Source organism: Salvelinus fontinalis, chromosome 36 (assembly GCF_029448725.1).
Source record: "Salvelinus fontinalis isolate EN_2023a chromosome 36, ASM2944872v1, whole genome shotgun sequence".
Lineage (NCBI taxonomy): Eukaryota > Metazoa > Chordata > Actinopteri > Salmoniformes > Salmonidae > Salvelinus > Salvelinus fontinalis.
The window spans coordinates 16,990,733-17,016,645 of NC_074700.1; the positions used below are offsets into that span (position 1 = coordinate 16,990,733).

Sequence of the window (25,913 nt, forward strand, 5' to 3'; positions counted from 1 at the left end):
AAAGGCCACCAGACCGCTCTTTTTGGTAAAAAGCTGAGGGATAGCACTAGAGAAATGTAACTACTCTCAAATTCATAGAAAGAGCTATGGATGCAAGGACAGAAGTTTTAACCATGTTTTAAAGCTATGCAATGTTTGTTTACAATTGGATTGTTTACAAACAATGGAGTAAAGCATGCTTATATTTTGTGTTCTGATGGAGTGCGACAGTTGAACTAAGCTCCTGCTGCATTAATAAGTGATATTCTTCAAGATTCAATTGGTATAGCGTTATAGCATTCATTTCAAAGTCCAAAGATGGATGTAGCAATTGCTGATTAACCCCTTTAAATTAATCAGATCAGCACTACCACTCTGAGACACTTTTTGAATAGGCGCCCTGGTCCATAATAGTCATTCATGGTCCCTCAGATGGGGTTTTGTAACTTTGGTCCTTGCATAATGTAACAACTGACTGGGCACTGATTGGTAGAGGGCTCAGTCAGCTGTTAAAAGCTCTCCTTTACAGGTTTGGCAGGGGTAGGCCTTCATTGTGTAAAAAATACCTCTTAACTAGAACTGGACATTGAGGCCATTTCTCTGAAAGTATGTCACTTCACTTGCAAATGTGAATACCTGCATTTTCAAATGTCTATATACCCGGTAGCCTACTAATGGATCTAAAAGAAAAACCATGCAAAGTGTACATTGTTTTTCTTCCACAAATATTTATTTTAGATGAATAGGAATATGAATGTGGTCTGCACATTTATGAACGTGATTTGATAATTTTTCATAGACTACCCCTGGACTCAATTAAATCACACTAAGGATGGGAATGTAGAGGTCCACAAAATTAACTTTCCATAGAGCCAGTAATTTGGGTAACATAACTGACAGGCAGTATCTCCAATAGAGATGCCTAAAATAGATATTTTGCAAAATGATTGGATGAAACACAGACCGGCCTCTAACTGTCATACCAATGAAAAATATCTATATTTGATTTGCGGTCATGTTGACCAATGATAAGTCAGTATGCTATTTTGGGTGTATCTTTCAAGAATGAGGGGTGGGATTATCGAGATCATTCAGTACCTCACTGATGTACTCTGTCGGCGTGCGTTTGAGGGACGGGTGGTTGGAGTATAAGGAGTTGTAGGGCTATAGTGCACCAGAAACGCTTAGTTCGGGAGGAGACTTTTTTGCTAAATTATACTTCAAAAACAACAAAAGGAATCCCAGCGATGACTTAATACAGTAACTTCTCCGACTGCTGCATGTATACGTCTGTTTTGGCATCCCGCAAGTGACGGAATCAAGGTGTCGATGATAGCTAGCTGCTTGCTAACATCTCCCTTTCACATAGCATCATTAGCTTTGAAGCACATTGCAACTAGACCGCCGCGGGCCCCCTCAACGCAGGACAGCACCTTGCTAGTGCCGTTGCACGCTAGCTAACAAAGGTATCGTCGATAGTTTGCTAACGTTAGCTAGGTAGTGAGCTAACGTCAAGTTGACCGCTGGAGACGCTAACGTTAGCTATTCGTTGATCCCATAATCAACACCCAACTCCCCGATCCCTTCACCCCTCTCCCTCCACCTCCCGAAACACTGGAAATCCACAAGCGGCCGGAGAGCGGCGACGGGCCAGCGGCAGAGAAGCTGGGGGTGGTACCGGAACCGCACGGAGTCGTAGCGGCTCAATCAGAGAAGCCCAGTCGTGGGGACCTACCGACGACTATGGACGGGCTGGCGGTGGAGGTTCGCGGTTCGAACGGGGCCTTCTACAAGGTAAATGAAATAGTGCAGTCATTAACGTTTGCTAAGGATGCACAACTGGTAAACAATTGCAAATATGGATGTCGACAGAGTTTTGTTCTAACTAGTTAGCAAATACCAAGCTAGCGTTGGTAACGTTAACTAACTCGCTGGCAGATTTGGTTAGCAACATCATTCATTGAGAGTAGGCCCAAATGTTAAGATCGCTATTCCTGGATTTTTTTTTTTTTCATCAGGTCACCGTTGGCCGTTGTGGAGCACGCTTGTTGTGGCCTGGTTTTGGTCAATTCCAAATGTCTATTTTTACACTTTGTTGGCTGTCTTGAGCTAGTCAGCTAACCATCTTCTCGGGGCACTCCTTTCTTTGGTAGGAGTTGCTAGCTAATCACTCACATTTGCTAGCGAGAATAAGGGCGGTGGAAGGATGGCAAATCTAAAATGTTATGAGATCTCGACCTGTTTGTTTACTGGCCCGGGTGAGACATAGCAAAGTAAGTAGCCTAACTGACGTAATGTATTTGATTAGTCTTTCTAAGCAGGTACCTACCATAAAGCTGTCAAATTATTTCCACTTTCGCACATTGTTTCCTAAAGTTTTTTCTTCCAATTTCTCGTTCAAAGGAGGAGGCTGAGTCAGCCTACGTTATTACAGTGAATCAAATTATTTACATTGATAGTCAGTCATATCATGGCTGTTTCCAAACATCACACTACAGTGACATAACCAAATTAGGTGACTCAACATAAGGGAGTCAATGCATTTATTTTCATTATGAGGATGTCAGTTATTTTATTCAGTGACTCAAGTTGAGTCAAATAACTACATTTAATGTCAGCAAGGCAGAAGTCCCTGTGCAAATGCTTGCTGTAGTTTAGTAAAACAGACAGTTTGTGTACTGGCAGACAGTTGAATAGGCCCTAGTGATTTGCTATGGGTTGAATGGCTCAGTTGAGCCCGCCTGACAGTAACTGAAGAACTGAAGCAGGTGTTGGTGGAACAGGTGATCCTAATCTCAGCACTCTGCCAGTCCAAATGATCATTCACTCTGTCCTGTTTTTTCTCTAGCTCTGCTCTCCCCTTGTGGTTTAGACCCCTCAAATTCAACTCTGGACCTCGAAGCCAGTTCCACTGCATTTTTAGATTGTTTCCATATATTTAGGGACGGATTTAGACCTTGGACACCAGGTGGGTGCAATTAATTATCAGGTAGAACAGAACCAACTGGCTCAGGATCTCATAGGGTAAGAGTTTAATAGCCCTGGTTTGGACTATGTTTACTCTCCTCCCTCACACCTGTTCTGTTAACTTTGTGACATTTTGGCGCTACGGCCTGAAAGTATACAATCCATTCACCTTTACAGTACCTTTAATTTTCACATTTTGTTGCCTTACAGCCTTCATTTAAAATATATTAAATTGAGATTTTTTGGGTTAACTGGCCTACACACTACCCCGTGATGTCAAAGTGGAATTATGTTTTTGAAAATGTTTACCAATTCATTCAAATGAAAAGCTGAAGTGTCAATACGTGTTCAATCCCTTTGTTATGCTAGCCTAAATAAGGAGTGAAAATATGCATAACAAGTCACATAATAAGTTGCATGGACTCACTCTGTGTGCAATAAGTGTTTAACATAATTTTTGAATTACCCCATCTCTGTACCCCACACATACAATTATCTGTAAGATCCCTCAGTGGAGTAGTGAATTTCAAACACAGATTCAACCACAAAAACTGGGAAGGTTTTCCAATGCCTTGCAAAGAAGGGCACCATTGGTAGATAGGTACAAAAAAAACACAGTGAGTATACCTTCGAGCATGGTGAAGTTCATTACGCTTTAGATGGTGTATCAATACACCCAGTCACTACAAAGATACAGGCGTCGTTCCTAACTGTTGCCGGAGAGGAATGAGCGGTTGCGCCGGGATTTCACCATGAGGCCAATGGTGACTTTAAAACAGTTACAGCGTTGAATGGCTGTGATAGGAGAGCACTGAGGATAGATCAACAACATTGTAGTTACTCTACAATACTAACTTAATTGACAGAGTGAAAAGGAAGCCTGTATAGAATAAAGTAATATGGCAAAGCAATTCACTTTTTGGCCTGAATACAAAGTGTTATGTTTGGGGCATATCCAACACATTACTGAGTATCACTCTACTAATTTCCAGCATAGTGCTGGCTGCATCATGTTGTGGGCATGCTTGTAATTGTTAAAGACTGGAGTTTTTCAGGATATAAAAAGGAAATGGAGCTAAGCACAGGAAAATCCTATTGGGAAAACCTGTTTGTCTGCTTTCCACCAGACACTGGGAGATTAATTCACATTTCAGCAGGACAATAGCCTAAAACACAAGGCCAAATCTACACTGAAGTTGATTATCAAGAAGACAGTGAATGTTACTGAGTGGTCAAGTTAGATTTGACTTAAATCTACATGAAAACCTATTGCAAGACCTGAACATGGTTGTCTACGAATGATTAAAAAAAACAAAAAAACAATGGGAAAATATTTGCATAATCCAGGTATGGAAAGCTCATAGACATAACCAGAGAGTCTCAAATGTAATCACTGCCAAAGGTGCTTCACAGTATTGACTCGGTTGTAAATAAGATTTATGTTTCGTTTGAAACAATTTTGGTGCGAAAAAAAAATCTAATTTTGTCATTGTGGGTTATTTTGTGTAGATGACTGAGAAAGTCGATTTTTATCCATTTTGAATTCAGGCTGTAACACAGACATGTTGATTCAAAGTCAAGGGGTATGAATACTTTCTGAAGGCACTGTACTAATCTCCTCTCACTATTGTTCATATCAAGCACACGAGTGCGTTTTCGACATCCCTTAATTTATCTAGGAATCCTGTGAGAGCAGCACCTTTGACTTCTTTATATACAGTATCAGTCAAAGGTTTGGACACCCCTACTCATTCCATTGTTTTTCTTTGTTTTTACTGTTCTCTACATTGTAGAATAATAGTGAAGACATCAAAACTATGAAATAACACATTTGGAATCATGTATTAACCCAAAAAGTTTTAAATTTATTTGAACTTGTTCAAAGTAGCCACCCTTTGCCTTGATGACAGCTTTGCACACTTGGCATTCTCCCAACCAGCTTCATGAGGTAGTCACCTGGAATGCATTTCAATTAACAGGTGTGCCTCGTTAAAAGTTTGTGGAATTTCTTTTTCGTTAATGCATTTGAGCCAATCAGTTGTGTTGTGACAAGGTGGGGGGGGGGGGGGGGGGGGGGGGGGTAGTAGTACAGAAGATAGCCCTATTTGCTAAAAGATCAAGTCCATATTATGGCAAGAACAGCTCAAATAATCAGAGAAATGACAGTCCATCGTTACTATGAGACATGAAGGTCAGCCAATCCGGAAAACTTCAAGAACTTTGAAAGTTTCTAAAAGTGCAGTCGCAAAAACCAACAAGCGCTATGATGAAACTGTCTCTCATGAGGACTGCCACAGGAATGGAAGACCCAAAGTTAACTCTGCTGCAGAGGATACGTTTATTAGTTACGAGCTTCAGAAATTTCAGCCCAAATAAATGCTTCGGATTTCAAGTAACAGTCATCCCAACATCAACTGTTCAGAGGAGATTGTGTGAATCAGGCATTCATGGTTGAATTCCTGCAAAGAAACCACTACTAAAGGACACCAATAAGAAGAGACTTGCTTGGGCTAAGAAACACGAGTGATGGACATTAGACCGGTGGAAATCTGTCCTTTGGTCTGTGTCCAAATGTAAGATTTTTGGTTACAACAGCTTTGTCTTCGTGAGATGCAGGTTAGGTGGACGGATGCTCTCCGCACATGTAGTTCCCACCGTGAAGCATGGAGGAGGTTGTGTTATCGTGTGTGGCTGCTTTGCTGGTGACGCAGAAGGTGATTTATTTCAAATTCAAGGCTCACTTAACCAGTATGGCTACCACAGCATTCTGCCGCGATATGCCATCCCATCTGGTTTTTCAACAGGATAATGACCCAAAACACCTCTAGGTTGGGTAGGGGCTATTTTACATAGAGAGTGATGGAGTGCTGCATCAGATGACCTGGCCTCCCCAATCCCCCGACCTCAACCAAATTTAAATGGTTTGGGATGAGTTGGACCGCAGCATGAAGGAAAAGCAGCCAACAGGTGCTCAGCATATGTGGGAACTCCTTCAAGACTGTTGGAAAAGCATTCCTCAGGAAGCTGGTTGAGAGAATTCCAAGAGTGTGCAAAGCTGTCATCAAGGCAAAGGGTGGCTACTGTGAATATTATAACATCAAAATATATTTTTTTAACATTTTGTTTACTACCTGATTCCATATGTGTTATTTCATAGTTATGTCTTCACTTATTCTACAATGTAGAAAATAGTAAAATTAAAGATAAACCCTTGAATGAGCAGGCATGTCCAAGCTTTTGACTGGTTATGTATGTGTTAATTGGGGTGGCAGGTAGCCTAGTGGTTAGCACGTTGGGCCAGTAGCCGAAAGGTTGCTAGATCGAATCCCCGAGCTGACAAGGTCAAAATCTGTTGTTCTGCCCCTGAACAAGGCAGTTAACCCACTGTTTCTAGGCCGTCATTGTAAATAATAATTTGTTTCTAACTGACTTGCCTAGTTAAATAAAAAAGTGTATATATATATATATATATACTATAGTTCAAAAGTTTGGGGTCACTTGGAAATGTCCCTTTAAGAAAAAAAAGGCACCTTTGTCCGTAAAAATAACATCAAATTGATCAGAAATACAGTGTGGACATGGTTCATGTTGTAAATGACTATTGTAGCTGTAAACGGCAGATTATTTTTTAATGTAATTTCTACATGGGCTACAGGCCCATTTATCAGCAACTATCACTCCTTTGGTCCAGTTGCACATTGTTTTAGTTAATCCAAGTTTGTAATTTTAAATGGCTAATTGATCATTAGAAAACCCCTTTGCAAACCCTTTTGCAATTATGTTAGCGCAACTGAAAACTGAAATAAAACTGACCTTTAGACTAGTTGAGTGTCTGGAGCATCAGCATTTGTGGGTTCGATTACAGGCTCAAAATGGCCAGAAACAAAGAACTTTCTTCAAAAACTCATCAGTCTATTGTTGTCCTGAGAAATGAAGGCTATTCCATGCGAGAAATGTATGAGATCTTCAGTTTCTTGGCCAAAGTCGTGTACTACTCCCTTCACAGAACAGCTCAAACTGGCTCTAAGCAGAATAGAGTGGGAGGCCCCGGTGCACAATTGAGCAAGAGGACAAGTACATAAGTGTCTAGTTTGAGAAAGACGCCTCACAAGTCCTCAACTGGCAGCTTCATTAAATGGTACCCGCACAACACCAGTCCCAAAGTCAACAGTGAAGAGGTGACTTCGAGATGCTGGCCTTCTCAATTAACTTCTCAATATTGTTTAGTCCATTTTGAGAGAACGTGAAAAAATATAATAATTAGGGGCGGGAATAGGCTTCCATACTCCCTCCCTGTGTATTCCTAAAGTTAGGGATGCACGATATATCGGTGAACATATCGGTATTGGACGATATTCGCTAAAAATGCCAACATCTGTGTCGGCCAATGTGCAAAAGCTGACTTGCATACCTAAATAATGTAGGTACATGACCTAATGACGCCACGTAAAATTTTGCACTACCAGTGCAACACAGCATTCCTAACCTAGCCCACAATGTCTGCTGTGTGGATCAAGCAGTCATTTGAAAGAGTAACAATTTAAGCGAGACAACTCAAAGGCTAAGTCCATTAAAGCCAAGATAATGGATTTCATTGCCCTTGACAATCAACCGTTCTGTCGTGGGTGATGTTGGCTTTCGCCGACTGGTCGAGCACCGGTTAACACTACCAAGTGCGCTATTTTTCCGATGTTGTCCTACCGGAGTTGCACAGTAATAGCGTCACTGCTATTAGCTGCATGACATGTATACCATGGAATGCTGTTTAGGTATTTGCGTGTCAAAAAAGATACAGTAGCACTGTCAAAGTTGTACAAAGAAAGTCAGCAAACACCGGCCATGAACGATGTGTTTACAATACTGCGTTGGTAATAAAGCATCATTTGTTCGACCGCTACTTCTCGGGTAGCTAGCTTTAGCTTGGTACCTAGCTAGCACCAATACAACCAGCCTGAAAACAATGACCAGTAAAAACTGCAGTCATTTTAATTATTCTTAGCAATGATTTAGGAATCCTTGTAAGTATTGGCTAGGTTGCCACTTGTTGTTCGCCTATTGAAATTGTAACTTCAGTTCATGAAAATAAATAGCTAGCCAGCTATCTAAACCTGTTGCCCAAAGCTAATGTTATAAGTCGCCAGCTAGCTTCATCTGGCTAGTGTACTTGAGGCTCGACCAGGTTGTGTTGTGAAGCTAGCCAAATTAAGGCATAGGCACAATAGTGGAATTTGCAGTTTGTCAATGACTGATGCAAATGAATACAAATAGTAGAATTATGCCATAATTTTATTTTGAAGGCTAACCGCAAAGTCCATTATTGTGGCTAATCCTTATTGTGCCTAGCTTCACATAGATGGGTCCAGCCATCATTAATCAAATAAGAATTGTCTTATAAATTAGGGTTATTTTAGATGACAGCTATATAATTAGCTAGATTGTCGTTTGGCTATGTTTTTGGGGAAGAACATTGTTTGCACAAGTTCCACAGACGTGTGACTAACAGAAATGGAATAATGTGTCCCTGAACAAAAGGGGTCAAAATCAAAGTCAGTATCTGGTGTGGCCACCAGTTGCATTAAGTACTGCAGTGCATCTCCTCATGTACTGCACCAGATTTGCCAGTTCTTGCTGTGAGATGTTACCCCACTTTTCCACCAAGGCACCTGCAAGTTCCTGGACATTTCTGGGGGGAATATTCCTAGCCCTCACCCTCTGATCCAACAGGTCCCAGATGTGCTCAATGGGATTGAGATCAGGGCTCTTTGCTGGACATGGCAGAACACTGACATTCCTGTCTTGCAGGACATCACGCACAGAACGAGCAGTGTGGCATTGTCATGCTGGGGGGTCATGTCAGGATGAGCCTGCAGGATGGGTACCACATGAGGGAGGAGGATGTCTTCCCTGTAACGCACAGCGTTGAGATTGCCTGAAATGACGTCAAGTTCTGTCGGATGATGCTGTTAAACACCACCCCAGGCCATGATGCACCCTCCACCTCCAAACGATCCCACTCCAGAGTACAGGCCTCGGTGTAATGCTCGTTCTTTCGACGATAAACACGAATCCAACCATCACCCCTGGTGAAACAAAACCGCGACTCATCAGTGAAGAGCACTTTTTGCCAGTCCTGTCTGGTCCAGTGACGGTGGGTTTGTGCCCATAGGTGACGTTGTTGCCGGTGATGTCTGTTGAGAACTTGCCTTATAACAGGCCTACAAGCCCTCAGTCCAACCACTCTCAGCCTATTGCGGACAGTCTGAGCACCGATGGAGTTGTTGTTGCCATCCGGTACCTGTCCCGTAGGTGTGATGTTCGGATGAACCGATCCTGTGCAGGTGTTACACGTGGTCTGCCACTGAGAGGATGATCAGCTGTCTGTCCTGTTTCCTGTAGTGCTGTCTTAGGCGTCTCACAGTACGGACATTGCAATTTATTGCCCTGGCTACATCTGCAGTCCTCATGCTTACGGCATGTTCACACAGATGAGCAGGGACCCTGGGCATCTTTTGGTGTTTTTCAGTGTCAGTAGAAAGGTTTCTTTAGTGTCCTAAGTTTTCATAACTGTGACCTTAATTGCCTACCATCTGTAAGCTGTTAGTGTCCTGTCTCCTGTAGTGCTGTCTTTCTAGCCCATGGGGTTCCACTAGCGGAACACCGACGGCATTCCGCTGAAAAGGCAGCGCGCGAAATTCAAAAATATTTTTTAGAAATATGTAACTTTCACACATTAACAAGTCCAATACAGCAAATGAAAGATACACATCCACATCTTGTTAACCTTTCACGAGCCTCTACCCCGGGTCTGGAAGCACCCCCCCCCCCCCCCCCCCCCCACTGATTAGCATCGCTAGCATAGCGTCACAATTAAATAGTAGCATCTAAATATCATTAAATCACAAGTCCAAGACACCTAATGAAAGATACAGATCCTGTGAATAAAGCCACCATTTCAGATTTTTTAAATGTTTTACAGGGAAGACACAATATGTAAATCTATTAGCTAAACACGTTAGCAAAAATCACAATTTTTCTTTGTCCACCATTTTCTCTCAACACCAGTAGCTATCACCAATTCGGCTAAACTAAGATATTGATAGCCACTAACCAAGAAAAAACCTCATCAGATGACAGTCTGATAACATATTTATGGTATAGGATAGGTTTTGTTAGAAAAATGTGCATATTTCAGGTAGAAATCATAGTTTACAATTGCACCCACCGTCACAACTAGACTAGAATAAATACATAGAGCAACGTGTATTACCTAATTACTAATCATCAAACATTTCTTAAAAATACACAGCATACACTAATCGAAAGACACAGATCCTGTGAATACAGACAATATTTCAGATTTTCTAAGTGTCTTACAGCAAAAACACAATAAATCGTTATATTAGCATACCACATGAGCAAACATTACCAGAGCATTGATGCTAACCAAAGAGAGCGATAACGTAATCATCGCCAAAATATATTAATTTTTTTCACTAACCTTCTCAGAATTCTTCAGATGACACTCCTGTAACATCATATTACAACATACATAGAGAGTTTGATCGAAAATGTGCATATTTAGCCACCAAAATCATGGTTAGACAATGACAAAAGTAGCTCAGCTGGTCAGAAAATGTCCTGCACCATATTAGACAGTGATCTAGTCTTATACATAAATACTCATAAACTTGACTAAAAAAATACAGGGTGGACAGCGATTGATAGACAATTTAATTCTTAATACAATCGCGGAATTACATTTTTTAAATTATCCTTTTCAATACAGGTTGCGCCAAGTGAAGCTATAGCAAACAAGATGGCGGCATAAACGTTTAACATTTATCGACAAACACGATTTATCATCATAAGTTGTTCTTACTATGAGCTGTTCTCCCATCAGAATCTTGGACAATGAATCCTTTCTTGGGTCTAATCTTCTTTTGGTCGAAAGATGTCCACTTGTCCGTCGAAATGCCCACTAACGTACGACCGGGACCCCGAAACGTGCCCGGAGCTTCAAAGTCTATTACAAAGCAATGCCTCAAAATCGCACTAAACGGATATAAATTGCTATAAAACGGTTTAAATTAACTACATTATGATGTTTCTAACACCTATAACAAGTAAAAAGATGACTGACGCTATATTACTGGCTAAACCAATGCTTGGAAAAAGGCCAGTCAGATATCCTTCTCGGGTTGAGCGCAGTGTCCAAAGGAAGGCTACTTCCGGTATTTTGTCATTTATAGAGCCAATGATTGCGCAATCGACTCCATTCAAATTGTCACCACTTACTGACATCTAGAGGAAGGCGTGGGCAGTGTTTGTATCTCATAGGATTAACAGAGACTTTTAAAACTGATCTGGAACCAGAGGCCAAGATGTCTAAATCTCACACACTGGGAGGAAAAGTGCTGTAGAATGAGTTCTGTTTCACTCAGAGACATAATTCAAACGGCTATAGAAACTAGAGTGTTTTCTATCCAATAATAACAATAATATGCATATTGTACGAGCAAGAATTGAGTACTAGGCAGTTTAATCTGTAGAGACAATTATGCTAATTTGAAACAGCACCCCCTATAGTTGCAAGAAGTTAATCTAGCCATGGTGTCCGATTTAAAAAATACAAAAAATAAATAATAATAATAATAAAAAATAAAAAAATGATTCACAGCAGAGGCACAACATTTGATTGTTAGGTCAGAGCCAAGTCACACACACACAGCCATTTTTTTCAGCCAAGGATAGGAGTCACAAAAAGCAGAAATATAGATAAAATGAATCACTAACCTTTGATCATCAGATGACACTCATAGGACATCATGTTACACAATACATGTATGTTTTGTTCGATAATGTGCATATTTATATTAAAAAATCTGTATACATTGGCGCGTTATGTGCAGTAGTGTTTTGATTCCAAACCATCCGGTGATTTTTGCAGAAATACTCATAATAAACATTGATAAAAGATGCAAGTGTTATTCACAGAATTAAAGAAACTTATCCTCTATGCAACCGCTGTGTCAGATTTAAAATAATAAAATAAAAAAAATACGGAAAAATAATAATCTGAGAACGGCGCTCAGAACCCAAAATAGCCAAAGAAATAGCCACCATTTTGGCGTCAACAGAAGCTACAAAAAACACTAAATATTCACTTTGATATTCATTAGAAGGCAGTCCCAGGAATCCCAGTTCGACAATAAGTGACAGATTTGTTCCATTAACCTTTTCTCAATAGGGGGTGCTGTTTTCACTTTGTAAAAAATTCGTTCCCAAATTAAACTGCCTCGTACTCAATTCTTGCTCGTACAATATGCATATTATTATTACTATTGGATAGAAAACACTCTAGTTTCTAAAACCGTTTGAATTATATCTGTGAGTAAAACAGAACTCAAGTTGGAGCAAACTTCCTGTGAGAAATCTGAAATCAGGCAGCCTGTTCTAGGGTCAGTTTATTAATTTGCATGTCTTCTATTGGTCGACATGCACTGCATACGCCTTCCCCTAGATGTCAGCAAATAGTGAGAATTGGAATGGAGTTGCTAGGCAGATCTGAGGCCATATAAGGGCTCTTGGAACCGGGTGTGCACTCTTTTCAACATTCGCCATGACGCAAGACAGACCTCAGGATGGCGTTCTAGAAAGCTCCCGTTATAGGCCTTAGATATATCCGGCTCTGATTTTATTCGATATAGGTGTTAAAGACATCATAATGTAGTTATTTTAAACCGAGTTATATCAGTTTATATCAGTATATTGCGATTTTCGGATATTTCTTTGTGCTGCGTTATAGTGAGTTGGGCACGTCTTCGCCACATGGCTAATGTTTACTGCTAATTCCAATGTTGAAGGCGACAATCTACAACCGAGCAACGATTCCTCTGGACAAAGGACAACTTGCCCAAGATTCTGATGGGAGCTCATCAAAAAGTAAGAAGTATTTATGATGTTAATTCGTTGTTCTGTTGAAAAATGTTGACCTACTATTCCGCCATTAATTTCGGTGCGGTCTCGCTTTAACGCACGCTGTATGTCGTAACGTTAATTTTAAAAATCTAACACAGCGGTTGCATTAAGAACTAATGTATCTTTCATTTACTGTCCAACCTGTATTTTTTAGTCAAGTTTAGGATTAGTTACTGATTAGATTAGGTGCCTCTCCCAAGATTTCTCCCGACATTTTGTTGGCAGCTTGGCTACTATTCTCATTGTATAACCACGATTTGTGCCGCTAAATATGAACATTTTCGAACAAACTCTATATGTATTGTGTAATATGATGTTATTGGACTGTCATCTGAAGAAGTTTGAGAAGGTTAGTGAAAAAGTGAATATCTTTTGCTGGTTTATTCGTTATCGCTATTGTTGGCTTGAATCAATGCTGTTGTGTGGTTGGCTATTGTAGTAAGCTAATATAATGTTATATTGTGTTTTCGCTGTAAAACACTTAAAAAATCTGAAATATTGGCTGGATTCACAAGATCTTTGTCTTTCATTTGCTGTACGCTGTGTATTTTTCATAAATGTTTTATGATGAGTATTTAGGTAATTCACATTGCTCTCTGTAGTTATTCTAGTTGCTTTGGTGAGAGTTGTGATGGTGGCTGCAATGTAAAACTATGATTTATACCTGAGATATGCACATTTTTCGTTCAAATATTTTTTATTGAACACACACAGGAATGGTGTATAGGTATGAAAGGCAGGTATACAATTTTTAACTAAACATAAAAGAGCAGACAGAAATAAAAAGATCCAGAGTTCTGGGTACAAAACAATTATTACAAAACAAGACATACAAAACAAGGACAGGTAGAAAGAAAGAGGGTGGGTGTCACCCCCCCCTTTATCCCTCCCCCCTTATACCCCTCCCCGCTGCTCGGGTGGCGGTGCCAGCACGTGCTGCCCAGAGGTGGATTAAAATATTACAATGGAGAGTGCGTTAAAAAGTACAAATTCACAGCGCCGAATGGTCCAAGTAAGAGAGGAAAGGCTGCCAGATCTGATCAAATGTTAATAATTTATTGTTCAGAATATATCTAATCCTTTCTAAGTGTACAGTGTTTGCCAATTCGCTGAGCCATAATTTGGTAGTGGGCGCTTCCCTCTTTTTCCAGAACAACAAGATTAGTTTTTTTGCCGAAATGAGACTGTAAGAGATTAGTTGTTTTTGGGGGTTGGTTAGTCCGATTAGGGAATCAGACACTCCCAGGATTATCAGAAGCGGGTCTGGGTCTATTGAAGTCTCCAGAACTTCAGAGAGGATCCTAAAAATTCCACACCAGTAACCATGCAAGCTAGAGCATAGGCCAAAGCAGTGGAGAAGTGTACCCTGTGCAGCCTGACATTTATCACACAAAGGGGATGTATCAGGAAATATCCTATGCAGTTTGGTTTTGGAATAGTGTAATCTGTGTAATACCTTGAATTGTATGAGCCGATGTCTGGAGTTAATGGAGCAGGTGTGGATATACTCCAAGCTATCTTCCCAGTCTGCCATCGAAATGTCAGTCCCTAGTTCTTCCTCCCATTTTGCCTTAATGGCCTCTGTAGAGGGTGGAAATATGCACATTTTTCTAACAAAACATATGCTATACAATAAATATGTTATCAGACTGTCATCTGATGAAGTTGTTTCTTGGTTAGTGACTATATCTTTATTTGGTCGAAATTGTGATAGCTAAAAAATTGGTGGGAAAAAAAAGTTGTGTCTTTTGCTATCGTGGTTAGCTAATAGAAATACATATTGTGTCTTCCCTGTAAAACATTTAAAAAATCAGAAATGATGGCTGGATTCACAAGATGTGTATCTTTCATCTGGTGTCTTGGACTTGTGATTTAATGATATTTAGATGCTAGTATTTACTTGTGACGCTATGCTAGGCTATGCTAGTCAGCTTTTTTACTGATGGGGGTGCTCCCGGATACGGGATTGTGATGAAGTAGAAGGTAACTTTTGTGGCCTGCTGGAGGTCATTTTGCAGGGCTCTGGCAGTGCTCCTCCTTGCACAAAGGCGGAGCTAACGGTCCTGCTGCTGGGTTGTTGCCCTCCAACGGCCTCCTCCACGTCTCCTGATGTACTGGCCTGTCTCCTGGTAGCGCCTCCATGCTCTGGACACTACGCTGACAGACACAGCAAACCTTCTTGCCACAGCTCGCATTGATGTGCCATCCTGGATGAACTGCACTACCTGAGCCACTTGTGTGGGTTGTAGACTCCATCTCATGCTACCACTAGAGTGAAAGCACCGCCAGCATTCAAAGTGACCAAAACATCAGCCCGGAAGCATAGGAACTGAGAAGTGGTCTGTGGTCACCACCTGCAGAATCACTCCTTTTTTGGGGGTGTCTTGCTAATTGCCTATAATTTCCACCTTTTGTCTATTCCATTTGCACAACAGCATGTGAAATTTATTGTCAATCAGTGTTGCTTCCTAAGTGGACAGTTTGATTTCACAGAAGTGTGATTGACTTGGAGTTACATTGTGTTGTTTAAGTGTTCCCTTTATTTTTTGAGCAGTGTACTAATAATATGCTTATATTAGCATCTGGGACAGAGGACGCAGTTCAGTTTGTGCACGCAATTCATCCAAAAGTGAAAATGCTGCCATTTTAAAGATACATTTGTTGTAAATCCAGCCACAGTGTCCGATTTTCAAAAAGGCTTTACGACGAAAGCAAACCAAACGATTATGTTAGGTGAGTGCCTATTCACAGAAAACCACAGCAATTTTTCCAGCCAAAGAGAGGAGTCACAAAAAGCAGAAATAGAGATAAAATTTATCACTAACCTTTGATCTTCATCAGATGACACTCATAGGACTTCATGTTACACAATCCATGTATATTTTGTTTGGTAAAGTTCATATTTATTTCAAAAAATCTCAGTTTACATTGGCGTGTTATGTTCAGTAGTTCCAAAACATCCGGTGATTTTTCAGAGAGCCACAGCAATTTACAGGAATACTCATAATAAACATTGCTAATAGATACAACTGTTATGCATGGAATTTTAGATGCACTTCTCCTTAACTTCTTGTCAATATAGGGGGTGCTGTTTCGCATTAGCATAATTTGCTCTACAGATTAAACTGCCTAGTACTCAATTCTTGCTCGTACAATATGCATATTATTATTATTGGATAGAAAACACTCTCTAGTTTCTATAGCCGTTGGAATTTTGTCTCTGAGTGAAACAGAACTCCTTCTACAGCACTTTTCATGACAGGGAGTCAGATTTCAGACATCTTGGCCCCTGATCTGGAGTCAGTTTAAAGGTCCCTGTAAATGCTATGGAGAAACAGACACTTCTTACGTCTTCCCCTGGATGTCAGTACGTGATGACGCTTTGAATGGAGTCGATTGCGCAATCAGGGGCTGTATAAAACAGCAAATACCGGAAGTAGCTTCCCTTTGCTGCCTGCGCCTGGAGCACGAAGGACGTCGGACTCGCCTCCTTCCAAGCTTTTGTTTAGCCAGTAATATTTCTCCGGTCATGTTTTTACTCGTTAGGTGTTAACAACATCATAAGGTAGTTAATTTGAACCGTTTTATAGCAATTTATATCCGTTTAGTGCGATTTTGAGGCATTTCTTTCTGAGACACTTTGAACCGCTGGGCACGTTTCCAGTTCATGCCGAATGTTAGTGGGCATTTCCACATGGCAAGAGGACAGCTTTCGACCAAAAGACGATTAGACCCAAGAAAGGATTCATTGCCCAAGATTCTGATGGAAGAACAGCTCAAAGTAAGAACAATTTATTATGATAAATCGTGTTTCTGTCAAAAAATGTGAAACGCTTATGCCGCCATTTTGTTAGGTGTAGCTTCGCTTGGCGCAACCTGTATTGAAAAGTAAGGATAATTTAAAAAATGTAATTCAGCGATTGTATTAAGAATTAAATTGTCTATCAATCGCTGTCCACCCTGTATTTTTTAGTCAAGTTTATGAGTATTTATGTATAAGACTAGATCACTGTCTAATATGGCGCACGACATTTTCTGACCAGCTGGTCTACTTTTATCATTGTCTAACCATGATTTTGGTGGCTAAATATGCACATTTTCGAACAAACTCTATATGTATGTTGTAATATGATGTTACAGGAGTGTCATCTGAAGAATTCTGAGAAGGTTAGTGAAATTTTTTTATATATTTTGGCGATGATTACGTTATCGCTCTCTTTGGCTAGAATCAATGCTCTGGTAACGTTTGCACATGTGGTATGCTAATATAACGATTTATTGTGTTTTTGCTGTAAGACACTTAGAAAATCTGAAATGTTGTCTGAATTCACAAGATCTGTGTCTTTCCATTGCTGTGAGCTGTGTATTTTTAAGAAATGTTTTATGATTAGTAATTAGGTAATACACATTGCTCTGTATTTTTTCTAGTCGAGTTGTGATGGTGGGTGCAATTGTAAACTATGATTTATACCTGAAATATGCACATTTTTCTAACAAAACCTATCCTATACCATAAATATGTTATCAGACTGTCATCTGATGAGGTTTTTTCTTGGTTAGTGGCTATCAATATCTTTATTTGGCCGAATTGGTGATAGCTACTGGTGTTGAGAAAAAATGGTGGACAAAGAACAATGGTGTCTTTTGCTAACGTGGTTAGCTAATAGATTTACATATTTTGTCTTCCCTGTAAAATATTTTAAAAATCTGAAATGGTGGCTTTATTCACAAGATCTGTATCTTTCATTAGGTGTCTTGGACTTGTGATTTAATGATATTTAGATGCTACTATTTAATTGTGACGCTATGCTAGCGATGCTACTCAATGTGGGGGTTGCTCCCGGACCCGGGGTAGAGACCCGTGAAAGGTTCCTTAATGCAACGGCTGTCAGATTTTAAAAAGCTTTACGGAAAAGCAAACCATGCAATAATCTGAGTCGGCACTCAGAGCCCAGTCAAGAAACAAATATATCCGCCATATTGTGCAGTCAACATAAGTCAGAAAAATCATTATAAACATTCACTTACCTTTGATCTTCATCAGAATGCACTCCCAGGAATCCCAGTTCCACAATAAATGTTTGTTTTGATCGATAATGTCCATTTGTCAATTCCTCCTTGTTGTTCTAGCGTTCAGTACACTTTACAAACTCACGACGCGTGGTCAAGTCCAGCGGGAAGTACGGATGAAAAGTTAGTTATATTACAGTCCGTAAAAACATGTCAAACGAAGTATTGAATCAATCTTTAGGATATTTTTAACATAATTCTTCAATAATGTTCCAACCGGAGAATTAATTTGTCTTCAGAAGTGCGATGGAACAGAGCTCGGTCTCACATGAACGCGCATGGTCAGCTCATGTTCAGGTCATGATAGACCCTACTCAATCCTCTCTTTCGCCCCCACTTTACAGTAGAAGCATTAGACAAGGTTCTAAAGACCGTTGACATCTAGTGGAAGCCTTAGGAAGTGCAACATTACCAATATCCCGCTGTATCTTCAATAGGAGCTGAGTTAAAAATTGACCAACCTCAGATTTGCGTCTTCCTGGTTGGATTTTTTACTCATGTTCTTGCCTCCATATGAGTTCTGTTATACTCAGACATCATTCAAACAGTTTTAGAAACTTCAGAGTTTTCTATCCAAATATAATAATAATATGCATTTTCTAGCTTTTATGGCTTTGTAGCAGGCCGTTTACTCTGGGCATGCTTTTCATCCGGACGTGAAAATACTGCCCCCTACTCCGAAGAAGTTAAACCATTTACAATAAAGACCTTTGAAGTTATTTGGATTTTTACAAATGTTCTTTGAAAGACCGGTACTGAAAAAGGGATGTTTCTTTTTTTAAATAAATATTTTTTGGGTTTAGATATATAGAGATCTGTTTTTCTTGAGCGGATGGTCATGGGGCCAAATAAATTGTGGACAGCAACTTAAAGATATACTTATCCTTAATGCAACCACTGTCAGATTTCAAAAAAGTTTTACGGAAAAAGCACACCATGCAATAATCTGAGTACAGCGCTCAGGCACCAAAACAAGCTATACAGATACCCGCCGTGTTGTGGAGTCAACAGAAGTCAGAAATAGCATTATAAATATTCACTTACCTTTGAGCATCTTCGGAATGCACTCCCAGGAATCCCAGATACCACAAATGTTGGTTTTGTCCGATAAAGTCCATTTATGTCCAAATACCTCCTTTTTATTTGCGTTTAGTTCACGAGGCGCAGGCACTTAGTCCAGACAAAGTAAAAAAAATCCATTAGTTTGTAGAAAAACGAGAAACAAAGTATTGAATTAACCTTTAGGATGTTTTTATCAAATCTTTAATAATTTTCCAACCTGACAATTCCTTTGTCTTTAGAAATGAAAAGGAACGCAGCTCACTCTCACGGCTGCGCGCATTACTTAGCTCATGGCATTCTGCCAGACCCCTTAGTCAAACAGCTCTTATTTGCTCCCCCTTCACAGTAGAAGCCTGAAACAAGGTTCTAAAGACTGTTGACATCCAGTGGAAGCCGTAGGAAGTGCAATCGGGCCAACTTTTACACTGTGTATTCGATTGGCCAAGAGTTGAAAACCTACAAACCTCAGATTTCCCACTTCCTGTTTTTGCTGGCCAAATGAGTTCTGTTATACTCACAGACATCATTTAAACAGTTTTAGAAACTTCAGAGTGTTTTCTATCCAAATCTTCTAATACTATGCATAGCTTAGCTTCTGGGCCTGAGTAGCAAGCAGTTTGCTCTGGGCACCTTATTCATCCAAGCTACTCAATACTGCCCCCCAGCCATAAGAAGTTAACCACAAGAAGCCCAAATTGATATATTTGGACTAAGCCCAAATGGACTAAAACATAATAATTTCAAACCTTGCTTACATTTTGATAACGATCACATGTACACTTTATATACAAAATAATGTGGACACCCCTTCAAATGAATGGATTCGGGTATTTCAGCCACATGCCTTGTTGACAGGTGCATAAAATTGAGCACACAGCCATGCAATCGCCATAAACAAACTGAAGAGCTCAGTGACTTTCACCGTGCCACCTTTACAACAAAACCTTCACCATATGGCAGTCCGATGGACAGATCTGGCCTGCCTCAATGCATAGTGCCAACTGTAAAGTTTGGTGACGGAAGAATGTCTCGGGCTGTTGTCCATGGTTCGGGCTTGGCCCCTTAGTTTCAGTGAAGGGTAATCTAAACGCTACAGTGTACAATGACATTGTATGCTATTCTGTGCGTCCAACTTTGTGGCAACAGTTTGGGGAAGGCCCTTTACGGTTTCAGCATGAGCGGATTTGCTGGAGCGGATTTGCTGGTATTTGTAGTCTTATGTCCAACAATATTAAAACAGAAGAAAAAAAACTTCCGTACACAGGTGCTTACAGGGACGTCGTCCTATACCAGGGTTGTGTAGAGTAGACCTGGAACCCCCAAGCCAGAGTGGTGCGTCTTTGGGCATGTGGGGAGTTATCCTAGTGCAGCACATGGCCGGAGAAGGAGTGACCTCACTGTACCACCGGGAATGACACTCTAACCTCTGCTCTCATGCCAAAAGGCTTGCTTGACCTTTGACCTGGTAGTAAAATGAACACCATTCATTAGAACTACTTCAGTAAGCCATGTATTGGAATATACTATGCCTGTCTCCTTTCATCAAACAAGGTCTTCTCTTTCCCCCTTCTGGTAACTACTAGCTAGCTAGTCTCTGTGGTACTAGCCTGCAGTTTGAGTGACAGCAACACAGACAGTGGCAGTTTGAATTGCACTGTCACAACACAATCTGGCGTCCCTCTGGCTCATTGGCCGTCTCTCTGGGGCCGTCTCTCTCTGCCTAAAAGTGGCAGCAGTAGAACTGAAGTTATTGTTAGATTGTGTAGTATAAGGGAATCTTGATGCTATCACTTGTAAGGGCTTTCAGTATGTATAATGCCTGCGCTGCCTCTCGAAACCTTAGGTTTCCTTTCCAGCAGGTGAAGCTCTGACAATCACTTTCCCTCTCAGGCCCTAGTGCCACTGCCAGCGACCTCTTGCCCCTATATAAGGCAGTGTAACACTGAGCACCATGGCAACCTCCCTCCACTACTCCCAACTCCCACCCTCATGGGGAGTTAATGGCACAGTGTGACAGATCTGTAGAGGGCTGACTGATGGATGGGGGACAGATTTGGAGGAGGAGTCTCTCTTGTAATGGCTGTTGATCCAGTATCACCTAACTTTCTCCAGTGGGCAGGGTCGTGTTGTGCACTTTTGTCAACATTTGAATAAACAAAGCACAACAATGTTTCATCACATTGAGTCCATGTTACTGTAGAAAAGGACTCAACTGCACGAATGCCCCGCCGCCCCCTCTTCAGTCAGCTGTTAGTTCCACAATGTATTATTTTTAAACAGTTATGCTGGTTATTTTATTTTCAGGACTCTTCATCCATAACCGTGCCAGCCCTAGAGACCTGTTTTTACCCTCTGACACGCATACGCATCAACCTTTTCTTCTCTTTTTCAGGGCTTCATCAAAGACGTCCACGAAGACTCACTCACAATAGTATTTGAAAACAAGTAAGTTGTTATTTACACTCAAGTGACGTGTAGTAGCCCCTCTATTTGTGAGTTACTGAGTCACAGGTTTATCCTAGTTAGAAACACACACCAGTCTACCCACGCTGCTCAAGTCATCGCTCCTCCCCATTCCCATGGGTTTGTTTTACTCTCTCTTCCTGAAATCCCCATTTCAGCACAACTTGTGCTCGGGACACGGCTGTCCTCAAAACCCTTTATAGTAACTCCTAACCCCCTCCCCGTTCCTCTTTCTCTAGTTGACTCTGTCTGTCGTCTGTGGGGTCCCTAAATATAGTCCTCTGAGGTGTACAGGCAGGCGCACTGGACAGTGGCCCCTGACATTCTTGAGATGGTTCTGCTGTTCCAACCCCCCCCCCCCCCCCCCTTGCCTTGTGGAGGAGTAGCTGTTTGTGTGAGATACTACATAACTGATTGAAAACTGTGATTTCTATGAGTGTCTGCTTCGGCACTATTTTAAGAATGTCTTGTCCATATTTTCACCACTGTCCTCAACCTGTATACAGTTCAACCCTATTTTATGAGGGCTAGCCTATATTCAAATGATCATGAACCCCCTCAGTGAGCATAAGTATCTTTCTGTGAATTTGATGCCAGTAGGTTGAAATAAGCTGCAGTCCATTGAGCTGTTTTTAGACCGAGCTCTCGTTTTGAGTATTTTAGATAAATGCACACACTACCTCCCCGATATACTAGTTCTGTAATCTACTGACGTTTCTGATGATTCTAATCGTCTCTCTCACTTTGCCTTTATACACATACACACACACACACACACAGTCTATATGTAGATATTTATCTACTGTAGATTATAGGTGCCATCTTAGGATCATTACCAAATGTAATTGAGTTACACTTAGTAAGTTTATGGCTTTTCCCATTGCAAACAGAGTTGAAGTCGGAAGTTTACATACACTTAGGTTGGAGTCATTAACTTGTTTTTCAACCACTCCACAAATTTCTTGTTAACAAACTATAGTTTTGGAAAGTCGGTTAGGACATCTACTTTGTGCATGACACAAGTAATTTTTCCAAAAATAGTTTACAGACAGATTATTTCACTTATAATTCACTATCACAATTCCAGTGGGTCAGAAGTTTACATACACTAAGTTGACTGTGCCTTTAAACAGCTTGGACAATTCCAGAAAATGTCATGGCTTTAGAAGCTTCTGATATGCTAATTGACAGCATTTGTTAAATTGGAGATGTACCTGTGGATGTATTTCAAGGCCTAACTTCAAACTCAGGACCTACCTTCAAACTCAGTGCCTCTTTGCTTGACATCATGGGAAAATCAAAATAAATCAGCCAAGACCTCAGAAAAAAATTGTAGACCTCCACAAGTCTGGTTCATCCTTGGGAGCAATTTCCAAATGCCTGAAGGTACCACATTCATCTGTACAAACTAAGTACGCAAGTATAAACACCATGGGACCACTCAGCCGTCATACCGCTCAGGAAGGAGATGCGTTCTGTCTCCTAGAGATGAACGTACTTTGGTGCGAAAAGTGCAAATCAATCCCAGAACAACAGCAAAGGACATTGTGAAGATGTTGGAGGAAACCGGTACAAAAGTATCTATCCACAGTAAGACGAGTCCTATATCGACATAACCTGAAAGACCGCTCAGCAAGGAAGAAGCCACTGCTCCAAAACCGCCATAAAAAGGCCAGACTACGGTTCGCAACTGCACATGGGGACAAAGATCATACTGTTTGGGGAAATGTCCTCTGGTCTGATGAAACAAGAATAGAACTGTTTGGCCATAATGACCATTGTTATGTTTGGAGGAAAAAGGGGGAGGCTTGCAAGCTGAAGAACACCATCCCAACCATGAAGAACCCCCGGGTGGCAGCATCATGTTGTGGGGGTGCTTTGCTGCAGGACGGACTGGTGCACTTCACAAAATAGATGGCATCATGAGGCAGGAAAATTATGTGGATAAATTGAAGCAACATCTCAAGACATCAGTCAGGAAGTTAAAACTTGGTCGCAATGGGTCTTCCAAATGGACATTGACCCCAAGCATCCTTCCAAAGTTGGAATATTTGTGGGCAGAACTGAAAAAGTGCTTGCGAGCAAGGAGGCCTACAAACCTGACTCAGTTACACCAGCTCTGTCTGGAGGAATGGGCCAAAATTCACCCAACTTATTGTGGGAAGCTTGTGGAAGGCTACCTGAAACGTTTGACCCAAGTTCAACAATTTAAAGGCAATGCTACCAAATACTAATTGAGTGCATGTAAACTTCTGACCCACTGGGAATGTGATGAAATAAATAAATAATTCTCTACTATTATTCTGACATTTCACATTATTAAAATAAAGTGGTGATCCTAACTGACCTAAGACAGATTTTAATTACTAGGATTAAATGTCAGGAATTGTGAAACTGAGTTAAAATGTATTTGGCTAAGGTGTATGTAAACTTCTGACTTCAACTGTACATTACTTCCTTTCTCTTTCCCTGGCCTTCACTGACTGTCACCATGATATTTGTCTGTGTTAGAGAACACCGCCTCAGGCAGCAGGACTATTAAGCCTTATGTTAGGGGTTGACACTATTTTGGGTGTTGTCTCCTGTGTTTCTTAGTAGTTATTTCATTAGCTTCTATGTTCTGGAAGCGCGCACACACACTGGCCTTTTTTTACAAGGAACATGTGTGTCCCTAAGTTAAAATGTAGGCGCGCACAGATATTTAGGAGCACAATGAAAAATATGAAATTCCTGGTCTCACAGCAAAATGCTTCGCACTATAGAGCCCTGCACGCACGCGCATGCAGAGGCAAGAGAAAGTGTTTAGGGAAGTGGACTTGTTTCCTGTTATAAATCACATGACGGGAGGAGGGAGTCAGCCGATGTTGTAGTCTTTCAGGTTTCTCCTGTTTGTAAGATGGCTGACCGGTGTGTGTGTGTTTGTCTTCTCTCCCTGTCCCCCTAAAAAGCTGGCAACCAGAGAGACAGCTGCCCTTCAGTGACGTGCGGCTGCCGCCCCCAGCCGACTACCAAAAGGACATCGGCGAGGGAGATGAGGTTGAGGTACGCCAGGCTGTTCATGTCATGTCGCAGACCCCACTATCTCCCTCTAGGGTTGGAAAACTGATTCTATAAAAGTTCCAGGAATCTTCCAACCGGGATTTCTGGGGAGGAGGGAATCATGGTTTTCCCCCAGTGAACTGTGATGTCATACAGAGTCCCGTACCATACATTAATCCATATCACTATCAACGGTTTAGTTTGCTTCCTCCGCCATGATTGCAGTCATAGCTGGAGATTATTACCCATGCGGCAGTTCCCTGCTAGTCCAGAGATTACCCGGAGTCCTGTTCACCACGGCAGCGTGATATAGAGAGAGATTAACCACGTGATTAGCCAGCTAGGATTTCATTCATCACAGCAGCACTCATTATCGCCATGAGACAAACTCATCTCATTGTCCATATCATTTATTTATATCTCATACATTCACAATTATCACTTTCCTATAGGTTTTTCACACCTGAAAGTGATGGTTTATGCTACATAAATTTCTGAAGAAATATTCTCCCTTTTTGTAATTTTCCAGTTATTTTCCTCTCGTACCATCCTTGCTGTATGCGTCCCTAAGCAGGTATTAGGGTTGCAAAATGATGGTAACTTTCCCAGAAATCTTGTTTGGAAGATTCCTGTATACAGGAGGAAATGGGCCTAAAGAGGAAATCCAGAATTTTTTAAACCAGGGACATGGTGGAGTTCTGCATCCCTTGCAGGTATAAACTCTCTGTCCAGTTTTAATAATCTCTCCTCTACCCCTCCCCAGGTGTACTCCAGGGCCAATGAGCAGGAGCCATGTGGCTGGTGGCTGGCCCGGGTGAGAATGATGAAGGGAGAGGTGAGTCAGGGACTGGTGAGTTAGGGGTTGGGTGCACGCTGGGGCCGGCATGGGGTCGGTGGGGAGGGCACTGTGTGTGTTCGTAAGGGGTTGAGTTTCACTCTAATGTGAACAGAGGCATGAAGAATATCTCGATCTCATCCAATACTTTAGCTATTTAGTCCTCTTTTCAACATCAAGATCAGTCCAGGTTGTCATTTGGTGCACCCTCGTGTCATGTGCATGGTGTGTGATGAATCAGCGTTTTACACACCCTCCTCATCCACTATGGGATGTCCCTCGGTCATTCCTTGGCTAGACTGACCGACAGCAGTCTAATGTAGGTTAATAGGGTCAGCTAAGGCAGCAGGAAGCGCATGGTGTGTTTAATCCCATACTGTAGTGCCACCCAGACTATACACAGATTCTAGATTCCATATTGACCCCTACACCTGATGCACTTCTGTAGATCAGAAAGCATTGGTTAGGTGGAATTATGGGGGAAGTTTCACCTAGTCTCTGAGAAGCAACACTGAAGCAA

The 25,913-nt window shown here is 41.2% G+C and overlaps 1 protein-coding gene across 4 annotated transcripts in view; it reads left to right on the forward strand.

Annotated features, from left to right (window-relative positions):
• Positions 1 to 1,069: 1,069 nt before the first annotated feature.
• LOC129835322 (RNA-binding protein FXR1-like) overlaps positions 1,070 to 25,913 on the forward strand; it is a 35,644-nt gene continuing 10,800 nt past the window's right edge. For 2 of the 4 annotated variants that reach the window (XM_055900906.1, XM_055900909.1), the window contains exons 1-4: positions 1,071 to 1,773; positions 21,449 to 21,501; positions 24,468 to 24,561; positions 25,322 to 25,393. In XM_055900906.1, coding sequence (XP_055756881.1) covers positions 1,723 to 1,773; positions 21,449 to 21,501; positions 24,468 to 24,561; positions 25,322 to 25,393 — 270 coding nt within the window. In that variant the 5' untranslated portion in view covers positions 1,071 to 1,722. Of the gene's footprint in view, positions 1,774 to 21,448; positions 21,502 to 24,467; positions 24,562 to 25,321; positions 25,409 to 25,913 lie in introns of all 4 variants that reach the window. The other 2 variants (XM_055900907.1, XM_055900905.1) reach the window with 2 other exon arrangements.